General features: G+C 39.0%; 1 protein-coding gene across 6 annotated transcripts in view; it reads right to left on the bottom strand.

Moving 5' to 3' along the window:
- Positions 1 to 20,450, bottom strand: part of FARS2 (phenylalanyl-tRNA synthetase 2, mitochondrial) — a 232,258-nt gene that overhangs the window by 160,617 nt on the left and 51,191 nt on the right. For 5 of the 6 annotated variants that reach the window (XM_039550221.1, XM_039550218.1, XM_039550217.1 and 2 more), the window contains 3 exons: positions 17,291 to 17,926; positions 7,693 to 7,852; positions 166 to 297 (listed from right to left, as the gene is read on the bottom strand). In XM_039550221.1, coding sequence (XP_039406155.1) covers positions 166 to 297; positions 7,693 to 7,852; positions 17,291 to 17,908 — 910 coding nt within the window. In that variant the 5' untranslated portion in view covers positions 17,909 to 17,926. The remainder of the gene's footprint in view (positions 1 to 165; positions 298 to 7,692; positions 7,853 to 17,290; positions 17,927 to 20,450) is intronic. The other variant, XM_039550220.1, reaches the window with a different exon arrangement.

A 20,450-nucleotide genomic window follows, 5' to 3' on the forward strand; every position in this document is an offset into this window, starting at 1 on the left:
TCACAGCACGCAAGGGCTGCATTCCACCTGAGGAGTATTTGTGGCGGCTGCCACGCAGAGATGTCTGTGCTCACCGGGGTAGAAGGGGGCATTCCAGACTGTGAAGCTGATTGTGCTGAAGTGTTTGCTAACAGAGATGTCAATGAAGTAAAGGAGTTTCAGTACCTGAGTTAACAAGCTGCTGCTCCATGACCCCACAGCCCAGGACCTCCATCCATTCTCCTTGGAAGTTGATCTCCATCTCAAAGGAAGGGTGAGTAAATGGGAAGTAGCAATCTACCCATCTGACTTGCAGTCCTGTATCAGTGTTTAAAAAATAAATAAATATGAAAGGGTGTATGCTTAAAAGGCCATCCCTCCAACCATCTGTAAAACTTGCCCTTCAACTAATGACATGAATTACAGCAATCCAGAGAAAATAAATAGCAAACAAACTAATTTACAACACTTGTGCGAGGCGATAAATCTTAAAACCTGTGAAAAAAAATGACCATGTCTTTTCTAATATGAAAAATGCTTTGTGCAATTCAAGCACCCTTTGAAACCAAATCAATCATTTGTCAAACTCTAGCAACCACCTGGCATCGAACAAAAATGAGCCAAGATAATGGGAAAGTCAGTAATTTTGTTATTTTTTGCACCAGGAAATGACTGCTTCTCACAGGAAAAGCTAGCTAAGTCTTTAATTTTTACTTAGTATTTTATGGATTGCCTAGGCAAGTAATTTTTTTTCATCAGAACTTAATTAAAATACAGAGCTATTCTCTCTGTATATGTTTAAATATGCAAGTTTAAAATAGATATTAATATACACAAATAGAAATATATTTTCCAAGTTGTACATTATTAAGTTATGCAACACATGCACAGAGCATTCTGGACCTGGTAGATAAGTGTAAGAGAAAAGCCTCACTTGGTAAGTCCCCACCATCCTCTCCAGCTCAGCACTTCTGCAAATACCACTGTGCAAAACAAGGAAAGTCCTGGCATCTCAGAGCAGTGGAGCCAGAAGAGAGCAAGGTCTTCAGTGCTAAGAAAAGCAGAGTAGTTGTCCAAGTCCTCATTATATTTGATGAGCTTTAGTTCTTCTAATGATTTACAGCACCTTTATTTCACTAAACAATTTTTTCTAACTATTAGGTGTCAGGAAAGAAGTCTCAGAAACATGAACATAGAAACTCAAAAGAGAACTGAAATGCAAATTCTGTAAGCTAAGCTAATGTCTTAACCCCAAATCCATCTTCTCTTCAGTTAAGCCAAATGCTAATCAGTGTTGGGATCATTAAGAACCAGGCAGGTCCAGCTTCGAAAACAAGGAGCACTGCAAAGGAAGTGCGGGTGACAGCAACTGTTAACATTCCTGGTTTGATCTTCAGGCTTTTTTGGGGTTATTTCATAAAAGGAATGTAAAACATGAAATTGCACGATTCATACGGGAAGTTTTTCAAATAAAAACATTTTATGTAGCCTCAAGGATTAGATCTTCTTTAATTACTTCTGAAACATCAAATGTGGCTACAGAAACTGAAACAAAAAATTACGACAAAGGTATACATGCATGGCCAAAACATAAAATACCTCCTAATAATCACAGAGAACTTTCTAGATGCTGTGAAATTTCAAATGGCGAGGCAGGTTTCAACACAAACAGACTGGTACTTCTAGATTTTCTTTGCTTTCTTAAAAACCAACCTCAGGAAATTACATGAATAATGAAAAAGCTTTTTGGTAATTGTATATACAGAACTCAGAAAACTGGAAGTATTTGCAATAGTTTCATTCACAACTGTACTGTGACTTACAGCAATCATTTTATTGCCTTTTTTTTTGTCTGCATGACAATAAAAAAATACATTGATGAACATAGTCGTGTATACAATAGTATGGTGTGCAGAAAACATTTTTTTTATTTGCTGATCTTGGCATTTTTAATCCTAGGGCTGTGAACATATAAAATATTCTCATTTAGCTTGCAACATTTGCAACTGTAGCAACTACATTGAATATTCAACTAGTTTCACTCAGTAACAACATTCAGATAATGGTTTCTTATTAATCCTCTGATTACTTAAAAAATGAAGCTCTGGGAAAAATAGGATTTCTCAGCTGTTTGTTCTTAATTAAAATAAATTTTAAAAGGTAAAAAAAGAATTTAAAGCTCTTTTTATTTTTGAATTTTAATGCATACTAATACTTAAGAGGCTTCTGTTTTAAATGCAAATAAGCAAACAAACAAAAATCTAAATAAACCAAAACAAATTCACAATGAAGAAACAACTCTCACCTTCATTCTGTTCTCTAAATTAATAGTTAATCCCACATACCACAATAATTTTATTCATACAGTATCCAGGCCATTTGGGAATACCTCTCTAGTTTATATTCAAGTGTTCTTTCAGACTTCTGGCTCTAGAAGACTTTACTGAAAAGCAGAGGGTGCTCAGCCTTCAGCAACATTAACTGCATTTCTATAGAGTGTCACAGATAAATGGGTACATTTATTATTTAGATACAAAATATTGTCTTGGTGCTCAATATATTCCCAAGGAATAAAGGGCATTGCTTAAACTCAGCAAATTAACCCACTACAGATTAAAAAGGATTATGGTGATTAGGCTTCCTGTAGTACTACATAATTTGCCTGATTTGGCCTAATTTATTTCTTCACATACAGCCTATGAAATACTGGCAAAACTGATATTTTCTAGAAATTATATCTGTCTTAAAGTAGGCACTTACAAGAGCACAGTGCTGAATCTAATCAAAGCCTGACAACTAGACACAAACTCCGTAACTTTTCTGGTTCAAAGAAATTATTTGTGTTATCAGACACAAACACACCCGCTCATTTCAGAGCCTCACAGTGTTCATGGGAGTCCTTCCAGTGGGCAGGTGTACATTCATAACTGTGCTGGGTTGATTCTGGCTGAACACCAGGTCCCCAGCAAAGCTGCTCTACCATGCCTCATCTGGACTGAGGGGAGAAAATATAATGAAAGGCTCATGGGTCAAGGTAAGGTCAGGGAGAGATCACTCACCAATTACAGTCGTGGCCAAAACAGACTTGACTTGGGGAAACTTGTTTAATTTATTACCAATAAAATCAGAGTAGGATTATGGGAAGTAAAACTACATCTTGAAAACAACTTCCCCCCCATCCCTCCCTTCTTCTGGGCTCAACTCTACTCCCGAATTCTCTACCTCCTCCCCAACAGCAATGGGGATGGGGAATGGGGGCTGCGGTCAGTTCATCACCCATTTTCTCTGCCACTCTTCCCCTGCTCCAGGGTGGCATCATGCCCACCAAAGACAGTCCTTCATTAATTGCACCAGCGTGAGTCCCTCCACAGGGTGCAGTCCTTCAGGAACCTCTTGTTCCAGCATGGATCTCTCCACAAGGCCACAGGTGCTGCCAAGAGCCTGCTCCAGCACAGGTTTCCAACAGGGTCCCAGCCTTCTTTGGGAATCCACCTGCTCCAGCATAGGGTCCTCCATGGGCTGCAGGTGGATCTCTGTATCGCTATGGACCTCCACGGGCTGCAGGGGCACAGCTGCTTCACCATGATCTGCACTGTGGGCTGCAGGGGAAACTCAGCTCAGGCACCTGGAGCACCTCCTCTCCCCCCTCCTCCACTGACCTTGTGTCTCAACGAAGGCATCTGAAGGGCTGCTTCTCACACATGTTCTCATTCCTCTCCCTGGCTGCAATTGTGCTGGACTTTTTTCCTCCCTTTTAAAATGTGTTATGCCAGAGGTGCTACTACCATCACTGATGGGCTCAGCCTTGGCCAGCATTGGGTCCACCTTGGAGCCAACTGGCACCGGCTCTGTCAGACATGGGGCAAACTTCTGGCACCTCCTCACAGAAGCCACCCCTGTAGTCTCCCTGCTATCAAAACCTTGCCATGCAAACCCAATACAGTAACTTCTATTTCAGATCAGGATGGAAATAGTGAATAATTATTGTTATTTCTGAACACTGAATCCAGGTAAGCAATTGGTTGTAGCCTGCACTCAAAAGTAATGGTGTTACCAGATATTAAGCTAAACAAGTGATAGCCTAATTGAGTCTCATAATGAAAAAGGCTTGACCAAAGGCACTGAAAAAGAAAGAAAAGAAAAAAAGAACAAACACTTTAAAGCAGCCTGTTGCTACACTGCAGCACAGAAACAACAAAGCCTGAGACCCAGATGGTCTTCACTGACCGGAAATTCTCTTTGTTGCTGTGAGGATTATTTTTAGAGACGAAGTTATGGAAGAGAAAGGAGAGAGGTGCAGGGTGGGTGCTGGGAAGCACAGAAGGTATTGAACTGTGGCCTCTTGAGGTGTGTGTCAATTTGTAAGTACTCTGCACCTTGTTGTTTCAGATAATTCATCATGCAGCAGACAGGAGCTGGCTGCCCATATAAACCTGCATTAGCTCACATTTTTCAGAAGTTATTAGCCAGACCATTATGTCCCCGATCATTTTATTTTTTTTCAACTTGTTACACTCATAGATTGCCATGCACTCAAAAGAGGTATCAGTACAACAGAATTAAGAAGGAGAATGAGCAGAACAGCATGTTTGATTTAAAAGACATCCAGTGGTGGTTCAGAGAGAACCAGCAGTGGCAAACCCATCAGTCAAAGCACAGCATTACTCATTCTCATGCCTTCCCTTACCAGTGCCTAGGAACTGGGTAGATAAATATGGAACAGCAGTGAATTTTGAGCCATTTCATCTAAAGCAATGAATCACAGAACCAGCACACAGTCATTATTTTCTATTTGCTATAGTAAGACTACTTCTGAATCTCTCAGAGTTCAGAAAGCTTTTGGCCAACTACAGAGAGGTTAGAGAAAGAACCATAGTTGAGAAAGACTGGCTACCTTTATGAGGAAGTCATGGACAGCCTTGTTACAAGGTAACTAAAATGAGAACTAACAGACTACCAGATCTGTATGGGGAGATGGAGGTGTAACTTAAATTAGTGGATTTTAAGTGTGCACCTTATGCAGGTAACAGACAAAAACTAAGGAAGGTGATGTCTAGGTGTAGTATTTGAAGTAGCTTCTTGACAGAAAAATGGAAGAAACTGAAAGACAATCACTTGTAGAATGCAAAATCAGGCATGTCATAGCACCAGAAAATGCCATAAGAACTACCTTACATTGTCAAGTTTTTAAGACAACTGATTGCATGCTCCAGAACTTTCTCCCTCCTCTAATACGTGTCATTCCTTTGCCTGTTGGCAAATCCAGACAGACATAAAAAGACAAACTTTTGGGGTAAGTGCAGATTTCTGTGAAGTCTTTGACCTTCCTCAGGATAGCACAGTGATTTTTAAGCAACTTTGTTTTGTCAGCACTGAATTATCCAAATAGTGTGGTAGGAATCAGATAGAGCACAACTGTCTCATTAAATATTATAAAAACTAACCTAGAACAACACATAGAAAAAGAAAACAAAAAAAGGCAGGTAGGTGATATGACCTTTCTGCAGAGATCCTGCAGAGATCCTAAATCTATCATCAACCTGAGCTAGTAAATTCCCAGAGAATCACTGCAGAAGCACAGCTTCCAAATCCAGGACTTCAGGCACAATCTAGTTTATGCAAAACTAACATGCACAGCAGACTTAATCTACAATCCAAACAATCTGCCCATGAAAAACAGTTGACTGTATGACAATGCAACATTTCAGTCACTTACTGCAGCTGTGGTCATGCTATCCTGCTAGAAAAGATGTGCAACTTCACTACAGTATTCTGCTGACAGCACAGGCTGTAAAGAATACAACTGATGTCAAGTATAAAGGGAATGAAATTTTTGCTTTTAACAGAACATGGGGCTTTATGAAATATCCACATAAAGGAAAAACATAGAAATTTTCCAAGAAAACACATTTAAACACATTTTAAATTTTAAGTTAAAGTTTACAGGAGTCAAGAAGTACAAAGTAATCAAGAGTACTGCGTAAAGTGAAGAGTAAAACGCTAGTTAAGAGATGACAGCTATCAAAAGACAAATTTATTTATGTGTGCCCCAAGCCTGTTGCAGTGCACTGATGTCATACACCTTCTGCTTAACATGAACTGTGCTCTTTGAATACTTTGAATTCCAGTATTTCCATGAATGGGGGGGGGGCAGGGGGAGGAGGGGGGCGGGGAATACACACATATCTATACATGCATATCTATAATTAGATTTAATTCAATAACTGTATCTTGTGTTTGTATTTCAGGAAAAATACTGGGGGTATAGAAATAGAAAATCCCTACAGTAAGAAGGTGTACAAACTAGTTTTAGTTTGTACATTTAAAATAATTTATGAATATGTTTTAATGTCTTCCTAGCTACTGTGTGGACGGTAGAAGAACTAGTAATAGCCACATGCTAAGGCTTAAAGTGCAGCATCTGTCAACAGTTAGAGAAGGATGTCACTGCAGTCTGAGATACCACTAATAACTCCTAGAAATTGCTCACTTTAAACATCCTCAGCATCTGAGGTTGATCTAAATACATCATTCTTACTGTTAGTCACTTTCATTCTAATTTTGTATGTTTCAAAAGGCCACTGTTAAGTAAAATACACCTATAAGAAGCTCTGAGCTGAGGAGCTTAAAAATATTTGTCCAGGTGGAATAGAACAAAAACTGGTAAAAGTTTTGCTTGCTATAAGTCAACTTTAGAAATTCAGAAAAATATTCAATTCAAACAGTCATATATAGAACTTGATATCATTATCAATCCACTCTTGGAAGTACTGCTCTAAGTGCAGTAAACATCTTTAAAGACCTTAGAAAGTAGGCAAGATACCTCATGCATTCTAATACCATGCAGTATTTCCTCAACAGAAAAATGAATCAGCTCAGGAGAGCAGCCTCCATGCCAGGAAATAGCATTAATGCAGCAATTCTGACTCAGGCCATTTATAAATTCAGTTCCTGAAACTGAAAGCAGGTATTTCTGAGGAGAGAATACTTCATTCATATACACATTCATTACCCTTCCTCATTCCACTGTAAGTACCAAAAAACAACTATTTTTCAGCTTGATGTGAACTTAGCAAACATGGTTTGCCCTCAGCTGGAAGTTTTAATTTATCTGCATAAGGGAACTGCTCACGGCGCTTTGTGTGCACACGCAGCAGAGCAGCACATGGACACACACACCCATTCCCTGCTCCTGCCCATCCCCATGCCACTGGTGCAGGATGTGAACACTTCCCAAGCTCTCACGCACCCCAGATGCGATGCTGCACCCATGGTCCATCCCTCCAGGGACATGGAAGGCCCAAGTGGATGAAGCAGAGGGGGTCCTGCACTGCTTTGCGCTGGAGCTGGAGTTGCCTCTCCTCGCAGGACGCACGCTGACAGGCCTTTAGCACACAGCTTCTGCCAGACCACTGCTTGCAGTTGGGTCTCCACAAGTCACCACCTGTATTCATGCCCACTACGTTACCCTGACATGCTGCACACCAAAATATTTTCACAAAAACCTGCTGAGTCAACACAGCGTTGTGTGCACCAGTATTTAGGAAAATCCAGAGAGGAGTGTGTGGCCTCTTGGAAAAACCCATGTGGCTGCTTCTGTATTGCCAGCTGTCAACACAACCCCTAAGCTTCCTGTCTGTGCAGCAAAATGTTTGCAAAAGCCCAAATGACTACAGCCATGAGCAGTCTGGGGGAAAAGGTGCAAGAACCTACCATCACCAAAGATGTGAGTCATGAGCTTTGTGAGCACTTGCTTCAGGTTGAACTCTACCAGCCTCACTGCCTCCATGGTGTGACACTCCTGCTTGTGTGCAGTGCGATGGCCTTGCTCAAACAGCTGTAAACCTTCACCATCTTTAATGCTGGAGAACAACTAGAACAAAACCACAAAAACACCAGTGTTTTGCATCAGTGACCTTCTAAACGAAAATAAAGAATGAAATTTCATTGATTTAAGTGGGAATCTTACCTGCTAGGTCTGCACTGTGAAAAACAAACATAAAGGCTGTGACTTTTTACAAATTCTGTCCACTAAATGCAGAGATGAATCATCATAAGAACAAAAATACTCAAATAATCAAATCTGGTTTATTTTTGTACTGTATCTTCAAATAATACAATTAGCTTCAGGAAAATAATAATTCACAAAATGAACATCTCTCCTTTTCTGATTAATTACTTTGAAAGTTATCATGCAGAACAAAGTACTCTGTACAGTGTATTACACCCCAAAAACTACAAAACACACTGGCATTTATCATGACTTCAACTTTTTTAGTACTTGAATGATGTAAAAGAAATACCACAACACCAAAAAGGAAACAAAACCACAAAAACACAAAACCAAGCAAACAACAAAAAAAACAGACCCAACCTCCCACCAAAAAAAATGAAACCCAAAAAAAAGCCAAAAAAACCCAAAAAAACCCTGGAAGTTTAATGAGACTTAAGCTGCTTACACTTGATTCATCTTGGGTACAGTTTATTCATCTAAGGACTACCATTTTCCTGCATATTCCCACACACAGCATCCTTTTTGTGAACAGGAATTTTGTCAATGGGGCATTTAAGGATTCATGATCTCAGGTGGGGGTTTCCAGATAAATTACAAAGCACCAGGACAGCTGTTTTGGGATGTAGGAGACTTGCTCTTCACTCAGACGCTGCTCCCCACCACATCTGCTGCAAGTTGAAGATTTCTGTTTCTGGCATATCCCCATATGTTTCTGGCCAGGTGATCCTGGACAGATACATACCAGCAAATCTATATCCTCTCAGAAAGACCAATAAAACATGCTCATTAAACAACATTGTTGGAGGCTCAGTGTCTTGGGGAGACAAGCAGGCAGTTTTACAGTCTAAAGAGCATTTTTGTTGGAAATCCTTACAGCTGTGCAAAAACCCTATCTCTGGGGTGAAGTCTGGAGGGTAGGGAGCGCCAATTGTGAAAGTGTTTCTAGTGCCCTTTCCTACCCCTCCTCCTCCACCTTCCCATAGTCAATCAAGCACAGAGGGAAAAAACATGCACTGAGATTTTTTTCCCATTAAGCCTCCCAGCATAACTAGCTCTTAGTCAGGAGATGCCATGAATAGTGTGCAATCTTAACAACTCACGGATGCCCGCAGAAGTTGTTTTAACTGTAAAACTGTAGTTTGATGCCTTCAGAGCGCTAAATGCTCTAAACAAAAAGTTCAAATGAATCTCTGGTAGTCCACAAATGCTGGATACAATTAATTAGGACTAGTTTCTAGCACATTTCCCACAGACACAACGAATGAAGAGTCTGAGTTCAGACAGCACGCAAACTAGCACCACAGTGGATTGAAGGAATACAAAAAAACATCCAGTAGCATAAGTTTTTATTGCTAGCCACAAGGAGTTTGCTGGAAGATAGAGAAAACACCTCTCCAGTTAATCTCCTTAGTGTGCTGCAGAAAATACTAAATTAAAAAGGAAAGTAGAAATACCAAATAAAATGACTCTCCATCAGTCTAACAAAAATGCCTTTACTAGCCAAAAGGCAGCAGCTTGACAAACAAAGTATCACACATTTAAATAACATGTTCTTTATACAAGTAAGTGCTCATCTGAGATTAAACCCCCTTCTTCGTACTGGCATTATTCCTACCTTGGCTGGAACAAGCAGATAATACCCACTCTGTAACTAATTTGCTGTCAGCAACGCAGATAGGTCATCCAGCATGTGGTTTTGAAAGCCAGGGGGAATTCAGAGAGGCCAGCATTAGCCTAGGGAGTATAATTGTCTTAGGCTCACCAGGTGGCCAGTGGAGAGACACAGCCTCCCTCACAGAGGAACACAGAGCGGCTAAATTAGGTTCCTGCTCTGAACGATCCTATGCAGGTAGCTGTTTTTTCTATTGACTCACTCACTAAGCCAGAAACACCCTTCAGGCAACAGAGATGTTCCCTCTTTGGACCAGAATACACTGTATTTACACATTAGAAGGTACATTTGTTATTTTAGGACATGAAACTCTCTTCCTCCTTTTCCCCTTCACTCCTCCCTTCAGCTGAAGACTGGCTCCTCAGACTACTGCAAGGAACAGACAGTCTGGACACTAGCCTTTAAAACACAACATACATATCAACAAGTACGTAGAAATACTTTTCCTTACTGTTGTATTATTCCTGAAATGTTGATATCACAATTACAGTCTTAAGCAAAATTCTGTTTCAGTGGTTTATATCAGATGTGGAAATGAAATACATGCAAGAATCATTAAGTACATTGGATCATAATCCAGCCCTGTAACCTGCCTGAGTCCTCATCCTGCCAAACCAGTCATATGCAACATCTCCTTCTCCAAGCCAGGACAAGTGTCCATGCAGCAGTGCGCTGAGCCAGGCTGGGAGGTGGCTCTGGATGGGTGGTAACCCAGGAGAAGGGAAGAAACTGAGGGATGTGAAAAAATGATCAAGTTTTGCTTAGTAATGAAATCTCAGCATAGTAGCAACACCAATAGATGAGCTGGCACGTGGAACAGGGCTGGGCCACTTCGGACACAGGCGTGACTCCAGCCCAGTTCAGACAGGCTCTGAAAACACAGCCATAGGGAAGTCCCTGAGAGACAGGCAAGACAACAGCCTGTCAGTCAGGCACTGAAAGGCACTTTGGTAGGTATTCTCCATAGAGGCTCCATCAGCTGCAGATGGGGTTATAGAGTGAAAAAAAGAGATGCCTTACAGTTGTATTAATATTTATTCCCGACTTTCCATTCACTGACATTGCTACGTCAATATGAGCAGCTTTACCAATACACCAATTTCACTATTACAATGATTGAATTAAGTACATGTCTTGGATTAGAAACACTTCAACATTTCCGTACACATAAAGCTGGGAAAGTCAAAGCTTGAATAAAATGAAGAATCACCTACAGTCACTCCTTTCTGATGTCAGCTTTTCTCAAGCACATATCTGAGCAAATGGAGAAAAAAAATACCTAACAGTCTTGCATAAAACACTGACACATCCAAGACAACATTTTCACGTACATTCATTCCTTCGGTGCAGACTAAAGCAGCGTGCACTATCTTACTGTACTGAATACAATCAGTCACTACTACAACCAGGAAAAAAATTTCCTGTAGCCATAAATCGAGCACTTACGTGTCTTTCTAGTGTAAGGACAAGAAGATTTTTCTTTGAGTGAAGGTGTGCAAAATATTGAATACTGTATCACCATGCAGAAGTCAAAAAAACTAACACCAGGATTTATCAGCATATCTGACTGGTGCTGCATTATGAAGGAGAAGGCAGAAAGGAATTGAAGTGACCTAACCATGTGGCATGAAGTTTACTCACAGTTTAGCTCATAATAAAAATAAATTAAAATCTGATAACATGTAATGGCAAGAAGACATGGGGTTTTAACTGGACAAGTACAAATGGAGCTATGCTCCTTCAAAAGCACATTCCAGTATTTCTCAGCCTGGCATGAAGGGCAGAAGTCACATGTGTGATTTAAACAAAGACCCCAGCGTTTCTTCGGTCACTTGAAAAACTTTTTTGTCTCACATCCCTTCATTATCCATACATTTAGTATTCAGTCCAAAATAAGTGTCTCTTTGCAGGATGGCATTCATAGGTTTCAGATCAGAGAGATCTGAAACTACATCCTGTCTTTCCACAATGCAGTTGTGTATTCCTCCTGCCACTCATGCATACACCAGTGATCAAGATAATGAATAAATCATGCTCATGTACTTATACTCACAGATAAACCAGCATTTAAGATTATCTCTATGAGGATCTGCACGTGACAACACCCAACCTTGCCACACCAAATACATTTTGTCTCACTGGCCCTAATAAATATCCCTAAAAATGAACCAACAGCTGCACTCTGAACCCACTCACAAACAGCAAACCCTTTCCACAACATTTTAAGTGGAACTCAGGACTCAACCAATGGATCAGGAATTATGAAGATGATGCCACCAACAGATGGCTCAAGGAGAAAACCTAATGTCAGTCTCAGTCAGCCACCACGGTGTAAACATACACCCTGATCCAGCCAGTTCCAGGTACCAAAGAGAGATCCACATGACAGAAGGCTCTTCATGTCATATCAATAAGAATTTTAGGGGGTAGAAAATGGGAAAAATTACTTCAACCCACAAGCTTGGGGTTGAACCTTAATTTCTACATCCTTCCATTTCCACTCCTCCAATTACAGCAAAGAAAGGTAATCTCTGTTGTTTTTTGGGGGTAGACAGCTTGTTTTTTGGGTTTTTTAACCTAATCAAAGTGTTTCTGTAAGAAAAGTGAAAACGATAAAGATGTTTTCAAACCAGAAAGAAAAAGTAACACCGCTACACAGATACCTGATACAATGATTAAGACATACATGATAGACTTCTGTTTCTGTGGCAGTAGAAATTCCTTTACTTTTAAGCACCTTAGACTTCCCAAATACACTTGTAGGCATTTTGCTCTCTTTTTTTCCCTGCACAGTTCAAATACTGCATTGAATGTATATAATTGCTTTATTCTGAAAAGCCTTCTTGATTTGTTTGGTTTTTTTAGCTGGACAACAGAGAGTAAGACAAAGTCTGAAAAAAAAAATGAAGTCTTTGCAGTAAAAGATGCACTATTGGTTTTCAAACTTTCTAGACTATGGATCACTATGAAAATCTAGCAGACCGTCTGATGCCCTTCACCGTCAAATTTTCAACTAAAAATAACAACGAATACAATTTGGGTCCTCGGATCAGTGAAGATCTATTTATTACGGCATGATTTATACACCACAACTTGGAAACTACAGAATAATGCAAGGTTCACAACTTGGACAGATACCGGAAAAAGTGAAGTCAGTTCCACCTGAACTAGCCAGGCCCTTTATTGCTACCACTCAGCTAAACTGAAGCTTCAGGAATAAATTCACCTCAGAATATTCTAGCAAAGTAATGCTGCTGCTCTTTTTCTTACCAAGGTGAATCTAGTTCAAGTGCCTCTGCTCCTGTACAGCGCTCGCCACTCCCTGTGAGAAGAAGGGCCGTCTCTCAGGCTCCTTGGCACTGATGCTTTGCTCACAACCCCACCAATAAGTTGTAGAGGGCTAAGAAGGGTACCTTTCCTTGGCCATTTAAGCCTTTTAAAATATTTGTTCCTTGTGCCCAGCTAAACACTGCTCTTATGACTCCCACTCACACTCACAAGCACTCTCAGACATACTCCAAATCACTCCATAAAATAGGCTGATCCCTGGAACACTATAAATTGATTTAAATTCCTTTACATATGAGGATTTAAAAAATGGACTGAAGACAGGAAGGAGCTTTCCTTTGATACAATGTCAGAGCAGAAGAACAGTGTCCAAAGCTGCAGCAACATATAGGATTTTGGAGAAGTCAAACCTAAAGACATGAGTTTTCCAGGTGGAAACCCAGCATGGCACTTGATTAAAAAAACCCTCAAAACTGCAGATCAGTGGTCAATCAGGAGTTCACATCATCCCAAACCACAAGGAAAAGGAAAAAAGCAACATTTTTTTTTTCTTTTTAACAATACACAAGGAATATTGCCAAGCTACACAAGTATGGGAAGATGAGGAAAGGAGTATGTACTTAGATGAAAAAGAGAAAAATCTACTAATCTTCTATTAGCTAGAACAAGAGTCTTTACATTTTGGGATATAAAAACTAGAAGCTACAATATTGACTTTCTTTTTTCAATTATATATAGTCCTTTGGAGGAGTAGTCCTTTATTTGTAACTAGAATATCTACCATTTTTCCACTGCATCCTAACAAAAAAGTTTCCATTTCCACCATAAGCATTTCAATGGAGAATAAAGATGTATCCCTACTACTTCTAGCACAAACAAGCCCGATAAGAGCATATTTTTTTCATCTAGACAATCTTGTATTCGCCTCCACTGGAACAGGGTTACTAAATTAGAGGAGCAATTTCCATGTTTTAGCATCTGTTCCCCTTGAAATTTGTGTATCATTCAGTACAGACTATAAAACACCGTACAAAGTCTCCTTCCAATGTGTAAACATCTTTTGTTGTCAACTGAAAGCTGTTCATTGACTGCCATTGGGTTTATATTGGCTCCCTCTTCTGGCTGACAGGCACAAAGTGCAATTTAGTTGAGATTTTTTTTCTCTTTTCCATAAATTATGGAACTGCACCAAAGCCAATGGCATAGCACAGAAATAATTTCTCTTATAATCCACCCAGGAAAACTGGCCAGTTCAAATTTGACTACAGCAGTATCAAAATTGCCAATCCAAAGCACTGACAAAAAGAAAAAAAAACCATATACCATAGAAAGAAAAAAAAATCCAAACACCAATTAGAAGAAAAACATGAATGCTGGAGGAAGTGAATACAAAAGAATATCACTTGGGGATACTGTTTAAGAAGAACAGATGATTTTATGCTCAGAATTCTGAAGTAGATTTGGGATTTCTGGTTTTAACTATTTATATTAGTCAGTTTCTAACTGTTCTATATATTACATTCAGATAATAATCACCTCAAATACTTTCAAATGTATTGAAAACATGTCTAAATGTATTGTCAGATGTTCTTTGATGGCAGTCCAAGGACATTTTTTAAAAGTTTATGAGAAATTTAAGCATGAATTATTCTTTTAGCAATGACTTTGGAAGATGGGAATTTCTTTAGTACTTTAATATTTGCACTCATACAAAGCTGCAGAAATCCATCAGTTACCTGCTCATCTTTGAATTATAGATTACTTCTCTCTTTAAAAAGTAATCAACCAACCATCATGAGAAAACATAGCCAAAAAAGCAAATAGCTCACAAATATCTCAGGATAACTACTGTAAAATTGCCAAACTTGGTTTATTTTTCCAGATCTTACTTCAACGTACAGATATTAACTTTGATATAAAGAATTATGCTGAAGGTTTCCATCACAGGGCAGGAGTTTTAACATAGTCATGACTACAGAATTTGGTATTTGTAAAGGAGACTCACTTTTGTACATATCCTACATCTTTCATATCCTGCCTAAAATTTCAGCTGAGAATGAAGTGATTTTCCCCCCACACCTCCTAAACTGAGATCAAACATAAAATTCCTCTAAATTCAAGTTCCTATAAAATCACTCTACGCTTTTATCTTTCTTTTCACATCATCTTCGGTCTGTGGTCACTTACACTGACAAGACAGCAAATGATAAATGTAAAAATCAAAACAAAAAATTAGAGCAGCAAACTGACAACAGCATTTAAAATTACTATATTGGCCATAACATGAAATGTACCCAGGGCTTGTAGCTAAGAGCTAACAGTTTTTCCCTTGGTTCCAAAGATTCTGATCCTTGGTACTTGTGCAAATGTCTTCTCACCAGAGATTGTAGCCTGGTTATGAATGAAAAGTCTGAGACAAGGGTAACAGGCCCTGACAGTCACAAGTTTCTGCTCAGTGGGTTACAGCTTAAACTTGAGTATAAATAAATGAGTATCAGAGTATTTCTCTCATGTAGTATTACCTCTATTAAGTCTTTGTTCCGCTCAGACAGTTACTTCTGGAATTATTTAAATGTGGATTATTTTGAACAGGCAACCAGAACATAAAACACAGAAACAGTCCCCAGTGAAATTTCTGAATTACATATTAATTTTTTTCCACAAGGCTCTTGTGATTATGGCTGTAGAAAGGGGTATATATTGAAACACGAAGTGAAGCAAAAAAGGATGCTTCAGATCATGCTCAGGTTTATAATTTTTTCAGGTTGCCCAATAAACAACACTTTACACATTGTGCACCACACCACTATTCTTTCTTCATCAGTATAGAAAGCTCTCCAATAACATCTCAATCATTTTCTTGGAGAAAAAGAGAGAAGAGAAAAAGAAACAATCTCCAATGCAATGAATTAGATTGTTAAACATTGTGTATTTCTAGATGGAACATGTTAGTGAAAACATTTCTGTAACTCTGTTCCCAGTTATTCAAATCCTGTTATTCCTATTATTGAATTTGTAAAGTAGAAAGAAATAGTCTATCATTAGGACCAAAATTTCTTAAGGGGTACATTCATTAACAGGTATTTCAATTAGATCAATCACACCCGAGGTTGCAGCAATTTCCTCCTGCAAGAATATTGATGTTATAATTTTGTGGCAGATAAAATATTTCCATCTGAATGACTGAACTCCTGCTCAAGTAAAAAAAAAAGTTGTCATGAACAAAAACGGTTAAGAAATGGAATTTTCTTAATATAGTATTGTATACCATATACCCTGATTGTATTCATAAATAGGCCTATGCAAAAAGAACAGCAAACAAACCAGGCTGCCTAAGTCTGCAATATTTCCATTTCGTGGTTCCCAAAGAAGCAGCTGCAGGCTGGATCCAGCACCACGCAGCTCACAGGACACCTGCAGGGGCAGGCATGTGTTCGCAGTGGAAGGACCAGCGGCCACACGGGGTGGGAAACGCCAGTGCAGGCAGCACAAGCCCCTTCCAGCACGGAGAAGACCAGTGTTCTCTGATTACCTTAGTTTTCCCTCAGGCATCCAAAGGCATTAGGCTTCTCTGCCAAGCTCCTGTCACCCATTGGCAAGCACATTAAGAACAGTCTACATCTCAGTATTATTAGAATAAGCTAGTTTTAGTTATAGAACTGTGAATTTGGCAGTATTGCTACAAGCATACACAAATTATACAAATCAATTACTATTTGGAAAACAAACTGGCTTATATTTACCACTGATCAATGATGCAGCAGAGTACTTAATGACACCCAGGCATTTGCAGAACATGCAAGCTGTGCCAACAAAACATATAAACTTAAGAGTCTTGGACATCAACCTAGAGCCCTTTAGCTGATGCCTCTGGACTCTGATGGGTTTACTGTGTAGGCACTACACACACACAACTATTGGCTGCAACATATGAATCCTTCAAGGCAGCTTTTTCAATTAATTTGATAGAGTTTTTGATAAAGTGATCTCACCAGAAGTGAGTTGTGACAGAAATAGAATTGAATTGTGCAGATCATTAACTGAACAAGTTGTTTCCTTTCAGATTATGTTTCATTTTGCTAGCTTTCAATAATATTGTCTTTCCATTTTTTCACATTTTCCTAGGGAATTTCATCGTTGTTTTCAAATTCAACACTTTCCATCTACATTTTTCACAAATTAAAAATATTACTATATGATAAATCACTTGATTTTTATCAATGTGCAGCATAACATTGTTGCTATAATATGCTTACGTGCACGAACTTTGCTTACAGCAAGCACAAGACCAAGCAACTTACCCAAAAGGTCTTTCACCCCAACTAGAGAATTCATACCTCGTGGCAGGAGAAGAGGCGCACTCCCTCCATCTGATGGAAGACTGGGTAGTGGGTGTTATCAATCGTGTCTCGGCGGTAGACATCTCCCACTGCCAGAAAGGCATCTAGGCCAGAGTGTATCAAGTCCCACTGATGAGCTGATGTGTGTGCTCTTAGCATGTGGTCACGATTCAAGTAATAGTTATCCTCTTTCCTTCTGCTGGCATGGTTCTGTGGAATAAGTAAACTATCAAAATTCTGCTGGACTGTAACCACCGGGGAGAGACCATCATACACAGAAAAGAGCGGAGTCCCGCGGCGTCCTAGATAGTGTTTGTAGAAGTGCTCCTTCACCTGCTCCTTGATTAGCCACAAAGGGTGGTGTTTTCTGTTGTGCAAGTTCTTCCCCACCTTGGAAAGGATCTTCTCTGTGACATTGCTGTAGTCATCTTGAGGATAAGATTTACCAAGCAGTTCCACAGTATTTGAGCAGGGGGCACTGGCAGTGAAATCTGAAGGTACAGACTTGGATGAAGAATGCCTTGAATGGGTGGGAATTCCTCCTACCTTTACTTTTGGTGATAAAGCTGTTTTAGAATACTTAGCTACCCTCATGAATTTCCAGAGCATTGCCATTGTAAGCTTTTTTACGATCTAGAGAAAGAAAAGGAATTAAAAATATTTGAGTTAGGAACTGCAATCTTGCTGCAGAAATTGCTAGTATCTTAGGGATACATAAATCCAAATGTCTGCTTGATTAGTATGACAAAATTCCCATTATAAACCACTGTTTTGACTTCAGAGGAGGGAAAATACCCTTGTGGTCAAATTTCAGCTAGGATATTTTATTCAATTATCAGGCTTCTGCATCACTGCACCAGTATTAATGAATTTAGACCTAGCCTGAACCCCATTCCAGATGACGCTCTTTAAAGATGAATAAACATCAGGCCTTCTTTCAAACAATATTTTTCATCCAATTAAAACATGAGGCAAATATTACTTATGAGAAACTCAAAAACTTAACAGTGCCCTTCAGCATTCAGAACTCGGTTATAATAAGCAATTAACTTATTGCTATATCATCTGCCCCATTAGCAGAAGCTACTGAACATGTTTCACATCTACCTGATGCATGTGGCACCCACTATGCAATCATCACTAATTCTTATTTAATGCCAGACAAAACCAGTTTAACCTTTCAAACTACTGAACCACTGTGAAAAAACAGATGGCCAATGCAAGTCACGTATTTATATATAAACAGCACATTAAATTCACACATGAGTATTGCACAAGATTCACAATAAAGAGGCCATACAGTCAGAACCAATGTTAGGATTTTGCAGTGAGCACAAAACCCCTTTTTCTCTATGTTCCCAGGATGGCTATTTTCACAGCTCCACTACTGTACAGGGGAGTCAAGCTTGTCAGATACCAGGGAGGCAAAGTCATGAGATTCTTCAAGTTGTCTGAACTGAAGAACTCATTTCCCATCAAAGAGCCATCTTTACACATCCTCCCTGTTCACAGACAGGCTTTGTGCTTCATATCTACACAGCTGCATTCTCTGTAGAGTTCAAAGATAATTCCAAAACCAAAGAGTTTTGAGAGTGGTGAACCTTTTGGTCACTCCATATGCACAAGCCCATTCTGAGATGAAAAATTACTTGAAAATCTACAGTTGGGCTTCAGAAATACTAGCAAAGTAAAATAATTAAGCATTACAATTTGCTATTATGGAATGGGAAAACAGAGGCATTAGAAGTTAAGTGACCAGGGAAAGGCATCTGCTACAAACAAACTGAGTTGTATCTCTCTATGAACCAAGAATTACAGGGCCACAGGTTTTCTGAGTGAAAAAATTTTCTGTGAAAGTCATCTTAAAGAACGGGGGGAAGAAAGGACATAGGCAATAATAAATACACCACAGTCTTCTAGGGATACCTTTCAATCTTTACGATTACAATATCTGGCTAGCTTTCCGCAGGAACATAAGGAAAACAAGTGTAAGTGAAAAATAAACAAGGTTAAGACTATTTTTCATACTCTCACACTTCAAAATATGTATGCAAATAGAACAGACATACTAGAATAGACAGCCCCAGAAAAAACCAAATCTGTAAAAGATAATGAGTACAGTCACATTTGGCTTTCTTTCTTCTGACTTATACCTAGAAGTTTTCCATAGGTCTGTTTCCTCAAGTAATTGTATCTCAATCAATCAATCAAAATAAAGGCAAGTTGGGTAGACAGAAATTAAATCTGGCTGGGAAGGGTAAGATTACTAAATATTTGGTTTAATCCTTTTTCTGGTAGAATATCTTTAGAAATAAAGAACAGCTACAAATTTTATCTAGCTTTGAAACTTTTAAGAAGGACTGCCTTTTGCAGGGGGGAAGCTAAGAGTTTACAAAATTATTTCACCAAATTAGCTCTTGATCATTACTGAGAATGTTCTTCAGTAAATGAATTCACATGCACACCAAAAACCACTCTGATGGAGGCTAAGCAAGGGATTGTCTTACATTTTGAAAAGAGCCTCCATTTTCCTGAAACATACGTTCTCCATCATGGAAAGTGAGTTCTCATTTTCAAACAGCTGCTTGAAATACCCAGTCCTAGTCAGATAATGAATTCAGCTTCCCTTAAGTAAATATCACCATCTGCCCATACATTTATTTTTCTAAAAAATTCAATTCAAAACTTATACATAACCATAATGAACAAAAAACTCTCATAACTTTATTGTGATTCTCGTGATGTTTGCTGCTTTCTTAAATATCATTCCTCTGAGAATCAGACAACCATATGAGAAGTTTAACTTTCACATAAACAGTTCTGATGATTTTAAATCTATGGAAAAAGGAATTAGAACATGCACCTTAAGTGTTGGAAGGCATTCTTTTTTGTTTGTTTGTTTGTTTGTTTAAGACTCATTATTTTTAAGGGAGACTCTGGTGTATACATCTTCAAGGGCTTATCTGATGATATTTCAGTATTTGTAATGAGGAACCCTGCTCTCAGTTTCTGATAGTTCAGAAACACATTTTTTTCCGAGCAAGTGATATATACTCCTCACAAACTTGTACAGGAGAAAAACCTACAGATTGTATCAGTTTTCATCCTAACATTATGCCTGTTCCTTAAATACTTGAATGGCATTATTACCTGCATT

This window comes from Corvus cornix, chromosome 2, assembly GCF_000738735.6.
Source record: "Corvus cornix cornix isolate S_Up_H32 chromosome 2, ASM73873v5, whole genome shotgun sequence".
In the NCBI taxonomy this organism is placed as follows: Eukaryota; Metazoa; Chordata; class Aves; order Passeriformes; family Corvidae; genus Corvus; species Corvus cornix.